This window comes from Phyllopteryx taeniolatus, chromosome 2 (assembly GCF_024500385.1).
Source record: "Phyllopteryx taeniolatus isolate TA_2022b chromosome 2, UOR_Ptae_1.2, whole genome shotgun sequence".
NCBI classification, from domain to species: domain Eukaryota; kingdom Metazoa; phylum Chordata; class Actinopteri; order Syngnathiformes; family Syngnathidae; genus Phyllopteryx; species Phyllopteryx taeniolatus.
In genome coordinates this window covers 6,210,051-6,225,415 of record NC_084503.1, presented here as the reverse complement: position 1 = coordinate 6,225,415, position 15,365 = coordinate 6,210,051, and the positions used below count along the sequence as shown (strand labels likewise).

Sequence of the window (15,365 nt, the reverse complement as noted above, 5' to 3'; positions counted from 1 at the left end):
AGGAAATACAAGCATAGACGAGTTCAGGGCAACAATTTTTGGAATAGATTGAAGAAAGTGCGGCGGGCATGGCGGGCGACTCTTTAGCACGTCTGCCTCACAGTTCTGAGGACCGGGGTTCAAATCCCGGCCCCGCCTGTGTGGAGTTTGCACGTTCTCCCCGTGCCTGCGTGGCTTTTCTCCGGGCACTCCGGTCTCCTCCCACATCCCAAAAACATGCATGGTAGCTCAATTGAAAACTCTAAATTGCCCGTAGGTGTGAATGTGAGTGCAAATGGTTGTTTGTTGATATGTGCCCTGTGATTGGCTGGCGACCTCTCGCCCGAAGATAGCTGGGATAGGCTCCAGCACGCCCGCGACCCTAGTGAGGAGAAGCGGAACGGAAGATGAATGAATGAATGAATGAACAAAGTGCCATAGTTGACATCTGTGGGAAACAATTACTACTAATGAAGCAACGTACTGCCAAAAAAAAAGAGCCATGGATACAATTTGAAGTGAGTTGAGGAACTTCATTTCGAAATAGTAGTCATCTTGTGACATTTATAGCCTATTAACTGTTGGGGGAGGGGGGGGGGGGGGTCAATTACTCTGACATGTTCGCTATACATGGCAGGGCTTTGTCCCTATCCCACGCAAATAGCTGAGGTTTTCTGTACTACTAGCAAAGTGCTAGATGTTAACTAGCAGAAAAAAGCAACGGACAATCCAAACTGCTGAAAGGATTGTCGGTACCCCCCTACCCACCCTTGAGGACTTGCACGCTGCCAGAACTAAGACAAGGGCGTGCAAAATCCTCTCGGACCCTCCCCACCCCGATCACCGGCTCTTCCGGCTCCTTCCCTCAGGTAGGCGCTACCGATCAATGCAAACTAGAACTAGTAGACATTCCAACAGCTTCTTCCCTCTTGCCATCAACTTCTTAAACAGCTGACCTATAATTCCATTACAACAAGCTGGCAATTTTTGGACTTGAGTTTGTTGTTACATTTCTGTGGGGCCAATGTTGTATTACTCGAGCACTCGCTGTAGTTGTCTCGCCGTGCTGCACTATTTGCATATAGTGGCCATTGCTGTAAAGCAATGTGCTTTGCATGATTAAAAGCATTTAAAACAAAGAGCAAAAGACATTTAAAAACTAAGTACAGAAAAATAAAAGACAGCTCACTAAAATTATTCACGTATAGTGCAAGAAATGGAAATGGTCTAAAATTCTCAATCATAAGCATGAGAAAAAAAAAGAATTGTTTTTAACATGGACTTAAAAGTATTCACACTTTGGGTTGACTTCACTTCTGTTTACAGCTTATTCCATTTGTGTGCAGCATAACAGCTAAATGCTGCATCCTCATGTTTGTCTTTTACTCTGTGCTCCACTATCCGACCTGAGCCTGTAGCTCTTAGAACCCGACTGGATTTATATGCCATTAGCATTTTTTTAATGGATTCAAGACCAAAATCATTAAGTGATTTATAGACCAGTAGCATAACTTTAAAGTCTACTCCGTAGCTGACTGGGAGCCATTGTAGATACTTAATATATGAAGGAAAAAAATGGGCTGCAATAAAAAGGGAAAGTGCATGAGCACCACCTGGACTCTATGTGTGCACGTGCCGATGCCTACAAATTGGACCTCGTTGTATTTTTAGTGCAGCACAGTAGTTTACTAGTAAGGTTTAATTGCATACTAGTTGGCCAAAAGTGGCAATAGTAGTGGAAAAAAATAGTTCTACTTGTGCTCCCTAGTTTTCGTATTACCCTATGCCAAAGTTGTCCCACTCCACGAGTGAGGGCAAAGAGCGTGGTGGTACAAAAAAGATGGAACAATGCTCAAGCTGCTTTCCATAAGGTTCGACGGTTCGTTTTTAGTACAGGGGCTAGTAGATCTGCTCTTTCCGAGTCAGTTCAAGTGGAACTGGATTCACAGTGAGAGTGTTTCCGCCGCGTTTGGCTCACGCAGGGCACCATTTCCACCGCTGGCGTTGGGGTGGAGGGGGGGAAAGAAGCGCAGTAACTGCACCCCACGGTCCACATCTAATAACTACTGCAACGCTGGTGACAGACTTTACTTGACTGGTAAGGTAAGCACGTAGCTCATCCCTAAAAACAAAACAAAAACAAAAACAGAAAACATCCTCCGTGCTATGCAGTTTATCCCAAAGTTCCATATTTAAAATTTCAAGACAATGACTCCAAGCTAATGCTAGCTAAAGCTACTACTACTACTACTACGGGCAGCAAGTGATGAACCAACCAACGCATGACGAATGGTTGAATTAATGCACCCACGTCCCCGAATTGGTGTTATAAATGAGTCGCTCATCTTTGTAGCAAATGTGGTTGGAGAGAAGCAGTATTGGGGGTAGGAAAAATAAATCACGAACGCGTTAGCTAGTTAGCATTTTTTTTTTTTTTTTTAAACGTTACTTAGTGAGCATGTTTGCAGTCTTTGCTATATTTTGACGTCTATTTTGACATATGCGCGTTTGAACTATATTTTCATTGAAGTAACAATCAAGCCGTGTGTTGTGTTCATACGTGTGTGTTTACATGAGAGGTTTGTCGTTAACCCATGTGTTGTGTTTTTATAAAGTGTCGCACGTGTAGTATTGACACACATATTTGTAACTGGTCTTTTTTTTGGGGGGGGGGGGGCGGGGTGGTTGTTTGTTTTGTTTGTTTGTTTATTTGAGTAAATTTGCTCGGAGTCTGAATAGAAATGCGATCTGGATTTGGGGACGTTTTTCCGTTTACGTCGTCAATACCGCCGCCATCTTGATTGGAAGCTTTGTGTGAATGGAACGTTGAATTATTTTCCCTGTGACGAAAGTCTCAATATCACACAGAACTGGCTTTTGGTCTCATCGACCCTCATCTGAACACGCTTGTTTATGTTGTTGGTGAAGTCAATAGCAATACAAAATGATCACAAGTATAGCAATCTATTAGGGCTGGGTATTGTTAAGATGCAATTTCGAGTCTAGTTTGCAATTCAAATTTATGCTCTTTAGGTTGGTATTCGATTTTGATGTAATTGCTTTTCTGTTGATTTAGTAAGAAGTGGAAATACACAATTAGAGTACCTGTTGACAGTTTTTGAGGTGCAACAATTAATCGATTCATCAACAACTAGTCGATTATCAAATTAATCGACAACTACTTTGTCCAAATACTCCGATTTCAGCCTCTCAACAGTAAATATTCTCAGATTTCTATGGTCCTTCGTGAAAGAAGACTGATCTTTGTGTTTAATCAAAATAAGTCATTTGAAAACATCTGCTGTTACTTTGGAAAACAATGAGCATCATTTTCCCCTATTTTCTATGTACCAAACTAGTAACTGAATCCTAATCAATTTATAGAAAAAAAAGTCAGTTTTACCTATTATGAAAATAAACATTATTTGCAGCCATAGTATGAATAACCTGTAATTGAAATGTAGTTGAACCTGAAGCAGCCCCAGAAGTGTATATCAAACTAGTAGCCCTTCGCATTTATCAGTGATATTGCGTAATAGTTGTTTATTTGGTTTTTGTTTAATAATTAAACAATGCCAAATAAACAATAGTAATTGGTTGATAACCATCCATTTTCTGAGCCGCTTCTTCTCACTAGGGTTGCGGGCGTGTGTGCTGGAGCCTATCCCAGCTATGATCGGGCAGGAGGCGGGGTATACCCTGAACTGGTTGCCAGCCAATCGCAGGGCACATATAAACAAACAACCATTCACACTCACATTCATACCTACGGGCAATTTAGAGTCCTCAATTAACCTACCACGCATGTTTTTGGGATATGGGAGGAAACCGGAGTGCCCGGAGAAAACCCACGCAGGCACGGGGAGAACATGCAAACTCCACACAGGCGGGGCCGGGGATTGAACCCTGGTATATTTTTAGACTCTAGTTTTTCCATGCCCATGTGAACATGTGGTATGGCACCTCACATTTTTGAGCTATAAAACATCCATCCTTTCATCCACTTTCTGAACCGCTTATCCTCACTTGGGTCCCGTGTGTGCTGGCGCCTATCTCAGCTGATTTTGAACGAGAGGCTGGGTACAACCTGAACTGGTCGCCAACCAATCGCAGGGCACATATAGACAAACAACCATTCTCACTCACCTTCACACCTACGGACAATTCTTTCTTTATTTTTTTTTTACCTCAGTTTGTGCCAAATTATTGATTTGCCGTACAATGATACCTTGACACATGAATGAGCCGACTTCTGAGTTTTTGAGATATGAACTGACGCTTGGCTGATTTAAAAAAAAAATATTTTTTTTTGTCTTGAGTTACGAGTGAAAATTTTCTCCCAAAAAGTCTAAATGCTTGCTTCAAGCTGTCTGTTGCCATTCCCAGTTGAAATGTATTGTAAAACTAAATATAAAACAAAATATAAAAGTTCAAATATTGCATTTAACCAAAACCACATAACTGTGTCATGAAAGTTTGCTAGCTTAATGTAAACACACAATGCAAAATGTCATGGGCTTACAAAACTAGTATCAATGTCCTTGTAATAATTAAATGAACCTATATACAACTTACTCGAGCACAAGCGGTAGCAACACGTACAGACAGAGCATACAATAATATTAACAGGCATATATTCATTATCCTCTATGAAAAATGACAATTATTATTCAGGCTAGTTGCGACTGTCTTTATTTCGTGCTTCATCAGCAAATCTCTGTCTAGTATGTGTGTATGTATTTTATTGCTGCACAGCAGGAGGAGCAGCTCAATGTCCCATTGAATTATCATGATGCACAAACTGTTTAATTCTTTACATTCTGTTTAATTATGTTATTTACAATAATAACATACATTTTAAGTACAATACAAAGCACTATTTTTCCAATTAAAAACACCATCCAATAATTTATTGTTGGTGTATTTGGGGTGTCTGGAACAAATGGCATTTCCAATCATTTCGGGAAAGAGGATTTGCGATAAATATTGTTTTGAATTGAGAGTTGTCAAGGCACCACTGTACTTTCTCACTTTCTCACATATGGTGTTTATATCACAGTATTATGTTTGCATTGTAGGTCCAAAATGTCTGAACTCTTCATGGAATGTGAGGAAGAAGAGCTGGAGCCATGGCAGAGAGCAGCTCCAGAGCAGTTGACTGAGGAGGAGGAGGAGGAGGACGACGACGACGACGAGCCCATCTTTGTTGGAGTAGTGTGTATGTGCAATTTTTTATTGTTTGTTGTTTAAAATTTTCATTAGAGTAATGCAGTATGTGGTTCAAGTTTACATTTGGCTGTTAATTTGTCATAGAGATTGCAGATTGCATTTACAGTATATATCAACGTATTTGTGTGAAGCCATTGTTTTGGTTGCTGCGCCAAATATCAGATGTCCATTTGCGCTGCCTTTTTTAAACATTTTCCAGCGAAAAAGGAACACGAGATTCCGCCTGTTGCTCCACCTCCTCCAAAGGACAATGTGGTCAAGCATGTGGTCAACTCTGCTCCTGTTCCTGTTGCTGCTCCTGCCCCTGCTCCTGCTCCTTCTGCTGCTGCTGCGCCGGCCCTGGCCTCTTCTATAATGTTACCTTTGAAAATAGCTGGAAATGCCATCAGTACTCCAACAGCCAATCTCACGACACTGACTCCGCAGCCAGTTATTGTTAATAATCAGGTATTGTAATTTAAACCATTTCGTTCTTATTTACCCCAATGTACTGTAAATTGAGTGAATAATATTCTACATAACGATTTGTTTTAATCCAAGGGCTTCATCGTAACCCCGCAGTTAACCAGCAACAATAACCTCATTGCCACTCTTGGGAAACAGTATCCTCCTGGGACCAAATTTACCTTTGTACCAGGTAAAGTTGAGTTGCATGTAATCAGGAGTATTGAAAGTCCTTAGAAAGTGAAAATACATTTGCAAAGGGTGTTTTTCACTCTGTTATATTGCAGCCATTTGTTAAAATCATTGAAATAAAAACATTTTCTAATTAATGTACACACAGCACCCCATATTGACAGAAAAAAAACGGAATTGTTGAAATTTTTGCAGATTTAAAAAAAAAAAAAAAAGAAAAACCGAAATATCACACAGCCATAAGTTTTCAGACCCTTTGCTGTGACACTCATATATTTAACTCTTCTGATCATGCTTGAGATGGTTCTTCACCTTCATTGGAGTCCAGCTGTGTTTGATGATACTGATTGGACTTGATTGGGAAAGGCACACACCTGCCTATATAAGACCTTATAGCTACAGTGCATGTCAGAGCAAATGAGAATCATGAGGTCAAAGGAACTGCCTGAAGAGCTCAGAGACAGAATTGTGGCAAGGCACAGATCTGGCCAAGGTTACAAAAAGAATTTTGCTGCACTTAAGGTTCCTAAGAGTACAGTGGCTTCCATAATCATTAAATGGAATACGTTTGGGATGACCAGAACAGTTCTTAGAGCTGGCTGTCTGGCCAAACTGAGCAATTGGAGTAGAAGAGCCTTGGTGAGAGAGGTCAAGAAGAACCCAAAGATCACTGTGGCTGAGCTCCAGAGATGCAGTCGGGAGATGGGAGAAAGTTCGAGAAAGTCAACCTTCCACCAGTCGGGGCTTTATGGCAGAGTGGCCCGGCGGAAGCCTCTCCTCAGTGCAAGACACATGAAAGCCCACATGGGGTTTGCTAAAAAAAACACCTGAAGGACTCCAAGATGGTGAGAAATAAGATTCTCTGGTCTGATGAGACCAAGATAGAACTTTTTGACCTTAATTCTAAGCGGAATGTGTGGAGAAAACCAGGCACTGCTCATCACCTATCCAATACAGTCCCAACAGTGAAGCATGGTGGTGGCAGCATCATGCTGTGGGGGTGTTTTTCTGCTGCAGAGACAGGACAATTGGTTGCAATCGAAGGAAAGATGAATGCAGCCAAGTACAGGGATATCCTGGACGAAAACCTTCTCCAGAGTGCTCAGAACCTCAGACTGCGGTGAAGGTTCACCTTGTAACAACACAATGACCCTAAGCACACAGCTAAAATAATGAAGGGGTGGCTTCAAAACAACTCTGTGACTGTTCTTGAATGGCCCACCCAGAGCCCTGACTTAAACCCAATTGAGCATCTCTGGAGAGACCTGAAAATGGCTGTCCACCAATGTTCACCATCCACCCTGACAGAACTGGAGAGGATGTGCAAGGAGGAATGGGAGAGGATCCCCCAAATCCAGGTGTGAAAAACATCATTCCAAAAAAGACTCATGGCTGTATTAGTTCAAAAGGGTGCTTCTGCTAAATACTAGGCAAAGGGTCTGAATACTTATGGCTGTGTGATATTTCTGTTTTTCTTTTTTCATAAATCTGTGAAATTTTTTTCTGTCAATGTGGGGTACTGTGTGTACATCAATGAGGGAAAGAAAATTAACTTAAATCATTGTAGCAAATGGCTGCAATATAACAAGGAGTGAAATATTTAAGGGGCTCTGAATGCTTTCCGTACCCACTGTACATAAAATATAGATTAAAAATTGTCAAAAATCAAGCTGTCGTCTCCATTCTCAGACACTGTGGGCTTGTCCGCTGAATGCGTGAAACCATGTCCCGCTAAACTGTGAATGAAATACCACGTCTTTAACCTGGAAAAATAGACGCTACTTAGTTTAGCGTCTTACTCACGTGTCCACATAACAACATTTTTGAGCCAAAAAACATATCCACTTAAAACCTCAGGTGGCTGGAATATATCTCACTGGGTTGTCACGGGGCTTTTCCGCACTGTGATATCGAGGCGCTCGATCTAAAGAGGCCATGCCAGCCCAAAGCCACATGATGGGTATCAGATTGGACTTAAAAAAAAAAAAAAAATCCCACTTCCTTGCTCTTGAGCTTTTTTTTCTCTTTTGATATGCGTGCCCTCACAACCAACAACGAGGCGCTCTAAAGTGGCCACACCATCGGATTATCTGGAAAGATGCATTTTCAGGGCGTTAGTATAGCTCTCCAGCTAACTGCACGTCGCAGTTGTGCCAGATAGCTGCTGATGCAAATGAAAGCTTTCACTTCTTATATTGTGGGGGAGGGATGACTGACTCAAAGGCTCACTGGGTCCCGTTTTAGCCACATCCCCAAAAATCTGGAAAATTGATAGGGTGACACGAAAGCTCACAATTGAGTTAGTTCTCAGTCTTTGCACGTTTTCAGCAGTTACCTTCAAACATCTCTAATTGTAGCAACAAACTGAACAGGGTTTTTCAAAGAAAAATGAGTTCATGTGAATCTTTTGCTGTGGTTTTGAATTTGCATTTAAGGGTTTGGATGTTTTGAATTTCAGCCGGTCAGCCGCGGCAGCTATTCCAGCAGGTCACCCCAGTCACTACTGTACCCGGTGTTGTCCATCGGCCTCACGTGCAGCAGATCCGAAACAACGTTGTGACATTGGCTAATGTGCAGAGCCCCACTGTGTATTCACCCAAACACCGTCTGCTGCAAGTCACCCACGCCACCTCTGCGCAGACCATCCCCTTGCCTGTTCAGACTAACAGCTTAAACAGAGGTGTGCTTTTGAAAGGCTTCACACTTATTTGAGGTATTCGTCAATCAATGTACTTATTTTCTTTGATTTTTGGGTGTCCCACAGAGACAGTGAAGCGGGTGTTGATACCTCAGCAAATCGACAAAGCTGTGAAAAGATTCAAAGCTGACATCAGTAAGTTTTTACTGTGTTTTATTGCCAAGCCGAACTAACTACAGTGAACCCCCATTGTATCGTGGATTTTGAAAGCAATTGTTTTATGGACTTTTACTGTATACAACAAGCAAGTCTGATTTTACAGTTGTGCGCCTTTAGTGTAGGACCTCTTTGTGGTCCAACATGACAGGCAGCACTGAGGTCTACTCCAAAAGATGCAGCATAATTAACAGCAAGAAGAGGAGGCAGTGGAGGTCCCAAACTAATTGTCCCCACGGTACACAACAAAACACAGTAGTAAAAAAAAGAGAGAATACAGTTGAAATCAGAAGTTTTCATAAACTATATAAAAAACACTTTTTCCCTGATGCCATCATCATCATCTTGGTTTTCCCAAATTGTTTTAACTCATTTAATGCCAGCCTTTTTCAGAAAAGACAGCCCCTTGAATGCGAGCCGTTTTTGAGGATTTTGAAGAATACTGTGTTTGATGATTATACACATACCAAATCTACCAAATTAAAGGATGAACTCTCTTATTTCAGCAGGGGGGAAAATGCTAGATACTACCATATTCGTTCTTGAGTTATGTGCAGTGAAACATAGGTACGTTTTACGGGGGTTTTTTTTTGGGTCACGTCTCACAGAATATGGAGACAATTAACTTTTTGTGTAAAGCAGCGTTTATGCATCTGTAATTTCTATGCTTGTATATTGTTTTGCTTTTTGTCACACCTTGGACATCTGAAAGTGTTTTCATTGTATAATGCAGCTCAAACAACATTTAGGAATGGGCTTTTATTGCAAAATAATCGTATTGACCTATATAATTCGCAAACTGAGTGACGCAAACTCGCCGGAATTCACGTCAGTCATGACACTTGGTGTTGTTTACTGGTTGTTGACATGGAGACCGTGATCCTCGTCATACAAGAGCTCAGTTATACACACTTCTGACACAAACACACAATTGTGCGAATGACCACAATTCATACTCTCCGAATACGATACAAATACTCTTCGAATGTAAATATACTTCAGCTCCTCTGATTTCCAGCCTGTGCTCACTGCCTTTCTTGGCCTGCAAACACTGCTGTGTGTCAAACAAGGCTCTGAAATCTAAAATGGTACATTGCTGCCCTGTGTTGGCGGTTGCGCTTCAGTGAAATTCTTCCAAAGATCTATATCTTCTGTGGTGATGCGTCAGCGCCTCTTCTACCAATTCCCCTAGAGAAGTGTAAAACTCATATTAATACGTGATTGGCACTGAACGGTTGTTTTTAAGACACATATTTATGTCGTTGGCACTAAATTGTTAGTTATTTTCATGTTTTGTTTCAAAATACGTTAAATATGTCTGAAGTGCTGAAATCATGTGCAAAGACTGAGAACAATATGGTACTGAATTGTTGAGACATAGCTTAACTTTCCTCGAAAAGACTGTAACAGAAAACCGAGCCAAAGCTGCAGCTTTAAAGTTATGTAAATGACATTTTTGCAGATAATAAGGAAAAACTGAAATACCACACAGCCATAAGAATTCAGGCCCTTTGCTCAGTATTTAGTAGAAGCACTCTTTTGAGCTAATACAGCCGTGATTCTTTTGGGAATGATGCAACAAGTTTTTCACACCTGGATTTGGGGATCCTCTGCCATTCCTCCTTGCAGATCCTCTCCAGTTCTGTCAGGTTGGACGGTGAAGGTTGGTGGACAGCCATTTTCAGGTCTCTCCAGAGATGCTCAATTGGGTTTAAGTCAGGGCTCTGGCTGCGCCATTCAAGAACAGTCACTGAATTGTTCTGAAGCCACTCCATTATTTTAGCTGTGTGCTTAGGGTCATTGTGTTGTTGGAAGGTGAACCTTCGGCCCACTCTGAGGTCCTGAGCACTCTGGAGAAGGTTTTCGTCCAGGATATCCCTGTACTTGGCCGCATTCATCTTTCCTTCGATTGCAACCAGTCATCCTGTCCCTGCAGCAGAAAAACACCCCCATAGCATGATGCTGCCCCCACCATGGTTCACTGTTGGGACTGTATTGGACAGGTGTTGAGCAGTGCCTGGTTTTCTCCACACATACCGCTTAGAATTAAGGCCAAAAACTTTGATCTTGGTCTCATCAGACCAGATACTCTTATCACCATCTTGGAGTCCTACAGGTGTTTTTCTTTTTCTTTAGCAAACTCCATGCGGGCTTTCATGTGTCTTGCACTGAGGAGAGGCTTCCGAAACAGCTTTCATGTACAACCCCAATTCCAATGAAGTCGGGACGTTGTGTTAAGCATAAATAAAAACAAAATACAATGGTTTGCAAATCATGTTCAAGCTATATTTAATTGAATACACTACGACGACAAGATATTTAATGTTCAAACTGATAAACTTTATTGTTTTTAGCAAATAATCATTAACTTAAAGTTTTATGGCTGCAACACATTCCAAAAAAGCTGGGACAGGTGGCAAAAAAGATGAAGAAAGTTGAGGAATGCTCATCAAACACCTGTTTGGAACATCGCACATGTGAACAGGCTAACTGGGAACAGGTGGGTGCCATGATTGGGCATAAAAGGAGCTTCCCTGAACTGCTCAGTCATTCACAAGCAAAGATGGGGCGAGGTTCATCTCTTTGTGAACAAGTGCGGGAGAAAATAGTTGAACAGTTTAAGGGCAATGTTGCTCAACGTAGAATTGCAAGGAATTTAGGGAGTTCATCAATTACGGTCCATAATGTCATCAAAAGGTTCAGAGAATCTGGACAAATCACCGCATGTAAGCGGCAAGGCCGAAAACCAACATTGAATGCCGTGACCTTCGATCTCTCGGGCGGCACTGCATCAAAAACCGACATCAATGTGTAAAGGATATCACCACACGGGCTCAGGAACACTTCAGAAAAGCAATGTCAGTAAATACAGTTTGGCGCGACATCCGTAAGTGCAACTTGAAACTCTACTATGCAAAGCAAAAGGCATTTATCAACAACACCCAGAAACGCCGCCGGCTTCTCTGGGCCCGAGCTCATCTAAGATGGACTGATGCAAAGTAGAAAAGAGTTCTGTGGTCCGACGAGTCCAGATTTCAAATTGGTCTTGGAAATTGTGGATGTCGTGTCCTCCGGGCCAAAGAGGAAAAGAACCATCTGGACTGTTATGGACGCAAAGTTCAAAAGCCAGCATCTGTGATGGTATGGGGCTGTGTTAGTGCCATTGGCATGGGTAACTTACACATCTGTGAAGGCACCACTAATGCTGAAAGGTACATACAAGGTTTGGAGAAACATATGCTGCCATCCAAGCAACGTCTTTTTCATGGGCCCTACTTATTTCAGCAAGACGATGCCAAATCACATTCTGCATGTGTTACAACAGCCTGGCTTCGTAGTAATAGAGTGCGGGTACGAGATTGGCCTGCCTGCAGTCCAGACCTGTCTCCCATTGAAAATGTGTGGCGCATTATAAAGCGTAAAATACGACAACGGAGACACCGGACTGTTGAACAGCTGAAGCTGTACATCAAGCAAGAATGGGAAAGAATTCCACCTACAAAGCTTCAACAAATGTCATTGATGGTGTAGTAGTACACTAGCCTGACTTTGGTGCGGGCAGCGTGGGTTCAGTTCCCACTCAGTGACGATGTGAATGTGAGTGCGAATGGTTGTCCGTGTCTATATGTGCCCCGCGACCGACTGGCGACCAGTTCAGGGTCTAGTCCGCCTTTCGCCCGAAGTCAGCTGGGATGGGCTCCAGCGCCACGCGACCCTAGCCAGGATGAGTGGTGTTGAAAATGGATGGATGGAAGCTTCAACAATTACTGTCCTCAGTTACCAAATGTTTATTATTGAATGTTGTTAAGAGAAAAGGTAATGTAACACCGTGGTAAATATGACCCTGTCCCAGCTTTTTTGGAACGTGTTGGAGCAGTAAAATTAGTTAATGATTATTTGCTAAAAACAATAAAGTTTATCAGTTTGAACATTAAATAGCTTGTCTTTGTAGTGTATTCAGTTAAATATAGGTTGAACCTGATTTGCAAATCATTATATAAGAAAATGGATGTTCATAATTTGGACACCTTTTATTTAAACCATCCGAACCTTTTGACCCAGCCCCCTAAAAGAATCAGAATCGAGAATTGTTTGGAACCGGAATCGATCTAATTCAAACGATGCCCAACCCTCCTCACTATTTACTCAGTACTTGAGTAATAATTTCACTGTGTACGTTTGACTCTGACTCAAGTAATTTTTTGGAGGACGACTATTTACTTTGACTTGAGTCACATTATTGTCAAGTGACAGTACTCTTACTTGAGGACAAGGTTTGGCTACTCGACCCACCTCTGGAGCGGACATCCTCTATTGCTACTCTTACGTTGAAGCAACATTTTTGCTCATCAGAGCAGCCAGTGTGGCATTTGTTGCAGTGGTCTTTTGTATTTTCATGTTGAGGTGCTGTGGGTCGGGCCCTGGTTGTGGTCCCAAGCGGAACCGTGAAGTAACATCGACAAGATCTGATACGGTAGTACGGTACATTTTGTATTAATTAGGAGAGGCGGCTACAATTACCTAATTAGTTTACTGATGTTAATGTAAAATGTTAATGTAAACCGACGGAGCGCTGTTAAGGATTATGTCACAACACAGAATGAACTAACTTCAAATTCAGGAATGACCCATAAAAACAGAAAAATATTGTACTTAATATTTTCCTGGAGGCTGTATTTAGGATTAGCCTTTGAAGTTGGTAATAGTGAAAAATGAAGTGAAACAAACCATGATTTTAGTTAATATTTTTCCAGAATGAGAGTGCTTAAGAGGAGGATGCTATTCATGTGGCACGGCTTGAAGCAGGCATCAGTTGCAGGTGGAGATGGGCCTGACTCAAGTTGGAGGCCAGAACAAAAAAAGCAAAGAAATTAGGCAAATTTGATTTTAATCTTAAATTTGTACAGCAACATGTACTTGAGCGGTGTAAGTAAGTTTTTCTGTGTGAAGAATATATATATATATATATATATATTTTTTAATGTATTTATTTTTTTCCGCCTTATTGTTGTCTTTAGAGTCTTCTAGATGGCTTAAATTATGTTAAAATCAAAATAAAAAAATACTGTGCATGGGCCCGGAGGATCCCCCAGACCCTCCCTAAAATGCTTTTTTTTTTTGGGGTCACCTTTTTCATGCCTTTGGTGTTTGCATGTCTGCAAAATGCATTGTGGAAATTCTGACTAGTTATTCTTCTGCTCTGGTTTAACTTTAGGCCAAGCAAATGCAACCATACCAGTGGAAAATGGTGAGGTAAAGAACAAATGTCCACATTGTAAAGAAGAATTCCTTCAGCAGGAGGCGTTGAATCAACATATGACTGTATGTTTATGTTGTCAGTCGATGTGCCATTTAAATATTTTATCGATGCCATGGGGATTTGAATGTATAAATCTCTTGTTTCAGAGTTGCGGGGCTCGAGCGGAAAGTAGCGCCCCACTAGCCGATGTCACGCATAAACGCATCATGCTGGTGTCAGATTTCTACTACGGCAGATTTGAGGGAGATTGTGACAAGGCGCCTGTGGAGAGGAGCAGCATCACTTTCAAGTGTCAGTGTTGCTTGAAAGTTCTCAAGAGCAACATCAGGTAAATTCGTGTAAAACACCAAATCTTTTGGCTTGTCCTGACTGTCTGCCGTGTAGGGGTTGAACATATTTGTCGATTAATCGACGCGTCGACTTTGCTACCGCGCGATGACGGTTGTAGCTTGTGGTCGACTCATCGCCACTCACGTCTTTTGGACACAGACGCTGAAATCAAGAGGTGCTGGGTTCAGGCAGCGGTGCCGCAAGCGTGTGGCAATATTTCACTTGAAATGAAACTGATCAGCAAGGTCGCTTGCAAAATGTGCAAGTCTATCCTGAAATATAAGAAAAGCACAAGTGCGATCTACTGTATGCACGCCTGTTTTGAAAAGTCTTAACACTACCTGATGAGTCCTCACCACCAAACACCCTCCTCTAACAGTAAAAAGACAGACAATGTACTGTGCTGTCTGATTACTCGATACCACGGAGGCAGGCCATGATCGATTGAAGACATCTTTATTGTCAAAATGAACGAATAATGTGTCATGCACACCGTCCGACTACTTGCCGTCTCTCCTCTCGTTTTGCCTGGTTGCCGCAGCTGAGCAGTGAGCACAGCGAGCAGACACACGCACACACCGGCCCCACCCCAACGCAAAGAAACCTTCAGGGGCGGTCTGCTCTTAGCAAGTAGCGATCCTTTATTTGTGTTACATGAATTGCTATGAGAGTTGTACAAATTCCGACTCGACGTTGAAGGTATCTGAATGGGATTGGATAAACGGTTGAAGGTTGTGGTGTTCGGGACATAAGAGCAGTGAGGGAGGGAGTGTGTAAGGGGGAGGGAGCCTATGCACATGTATACATGCATAGCAATGTACAATATTTTAATAATTTTGTAATTGTTTTATTCTTCTTTTATTCATTATTGCAATGCCTTGATTTTAGTGAGGATAGTACACAGTCACACCTATGAATGCAATTGTACTGCAAAATACAGTATAAACACGCTAATAATGAAATAATCGCTAAAACGTAACGTATGGTATCATGAATGTCCGAGGCCAGTACAGGTTCTGACAGGGTCACCACAAATTGGCTCCTCAGCCACCACATAAAAAGGCTCAATGTCGGACC

At 41.9% G+C, this 15,365-nt stretch overlaps 1 protein-coding gene across 2 annotated transcripts in view; it reads left to right on the top strand.

The window, feature by feature from the left end:
* The first annotated feature begins 1,645 nt into the window (after positions 1-1,645).
* znf280d (zinc finger protein 280D) overlaps positions 1,646-15,365 on the top strand; it is a 31,145-nt gene continuing 17,425 nt past the window's right edge. The window contains exons 1-8 of one of the 2 annotated variants that reach the window (XM_061756680.1): positions 1,646-2,077; positions 5,058-5,197; positions 5,408-5,655; positions 5,749-5,845; positions 8,303-8,524; positions 8,609-8,677; positions 13,914-14,020; positions 14,105-14,286. In XM_061756680.1, coding sequence (XP_061612664.1) covers positions 5,065-5,197; positions 5,408-5,655; positions 5,749-5,845; positions 8,303-8,524; positions 8,609-8,677; positions 13,914-14,020; positions 14,105-14,286 — 1,058 coding nt within the window. In that variant the 5' untranslated portion in view covers positions 1,646-2,077; positions 5,058-5,064. Of the gene's footprint in view, positions 2,083-5,057; positions 5,198-5,407; positions 5,656-5,748; positions 5,846-8,302; positions 8,525-8,608; positions 8,678-13,913; positions 14,021-14,104; positions 14,287-15,365 lie in introns of both variants that reach the window. The other variant, XM_061756684.1, reaches the window with a different exon arrangement.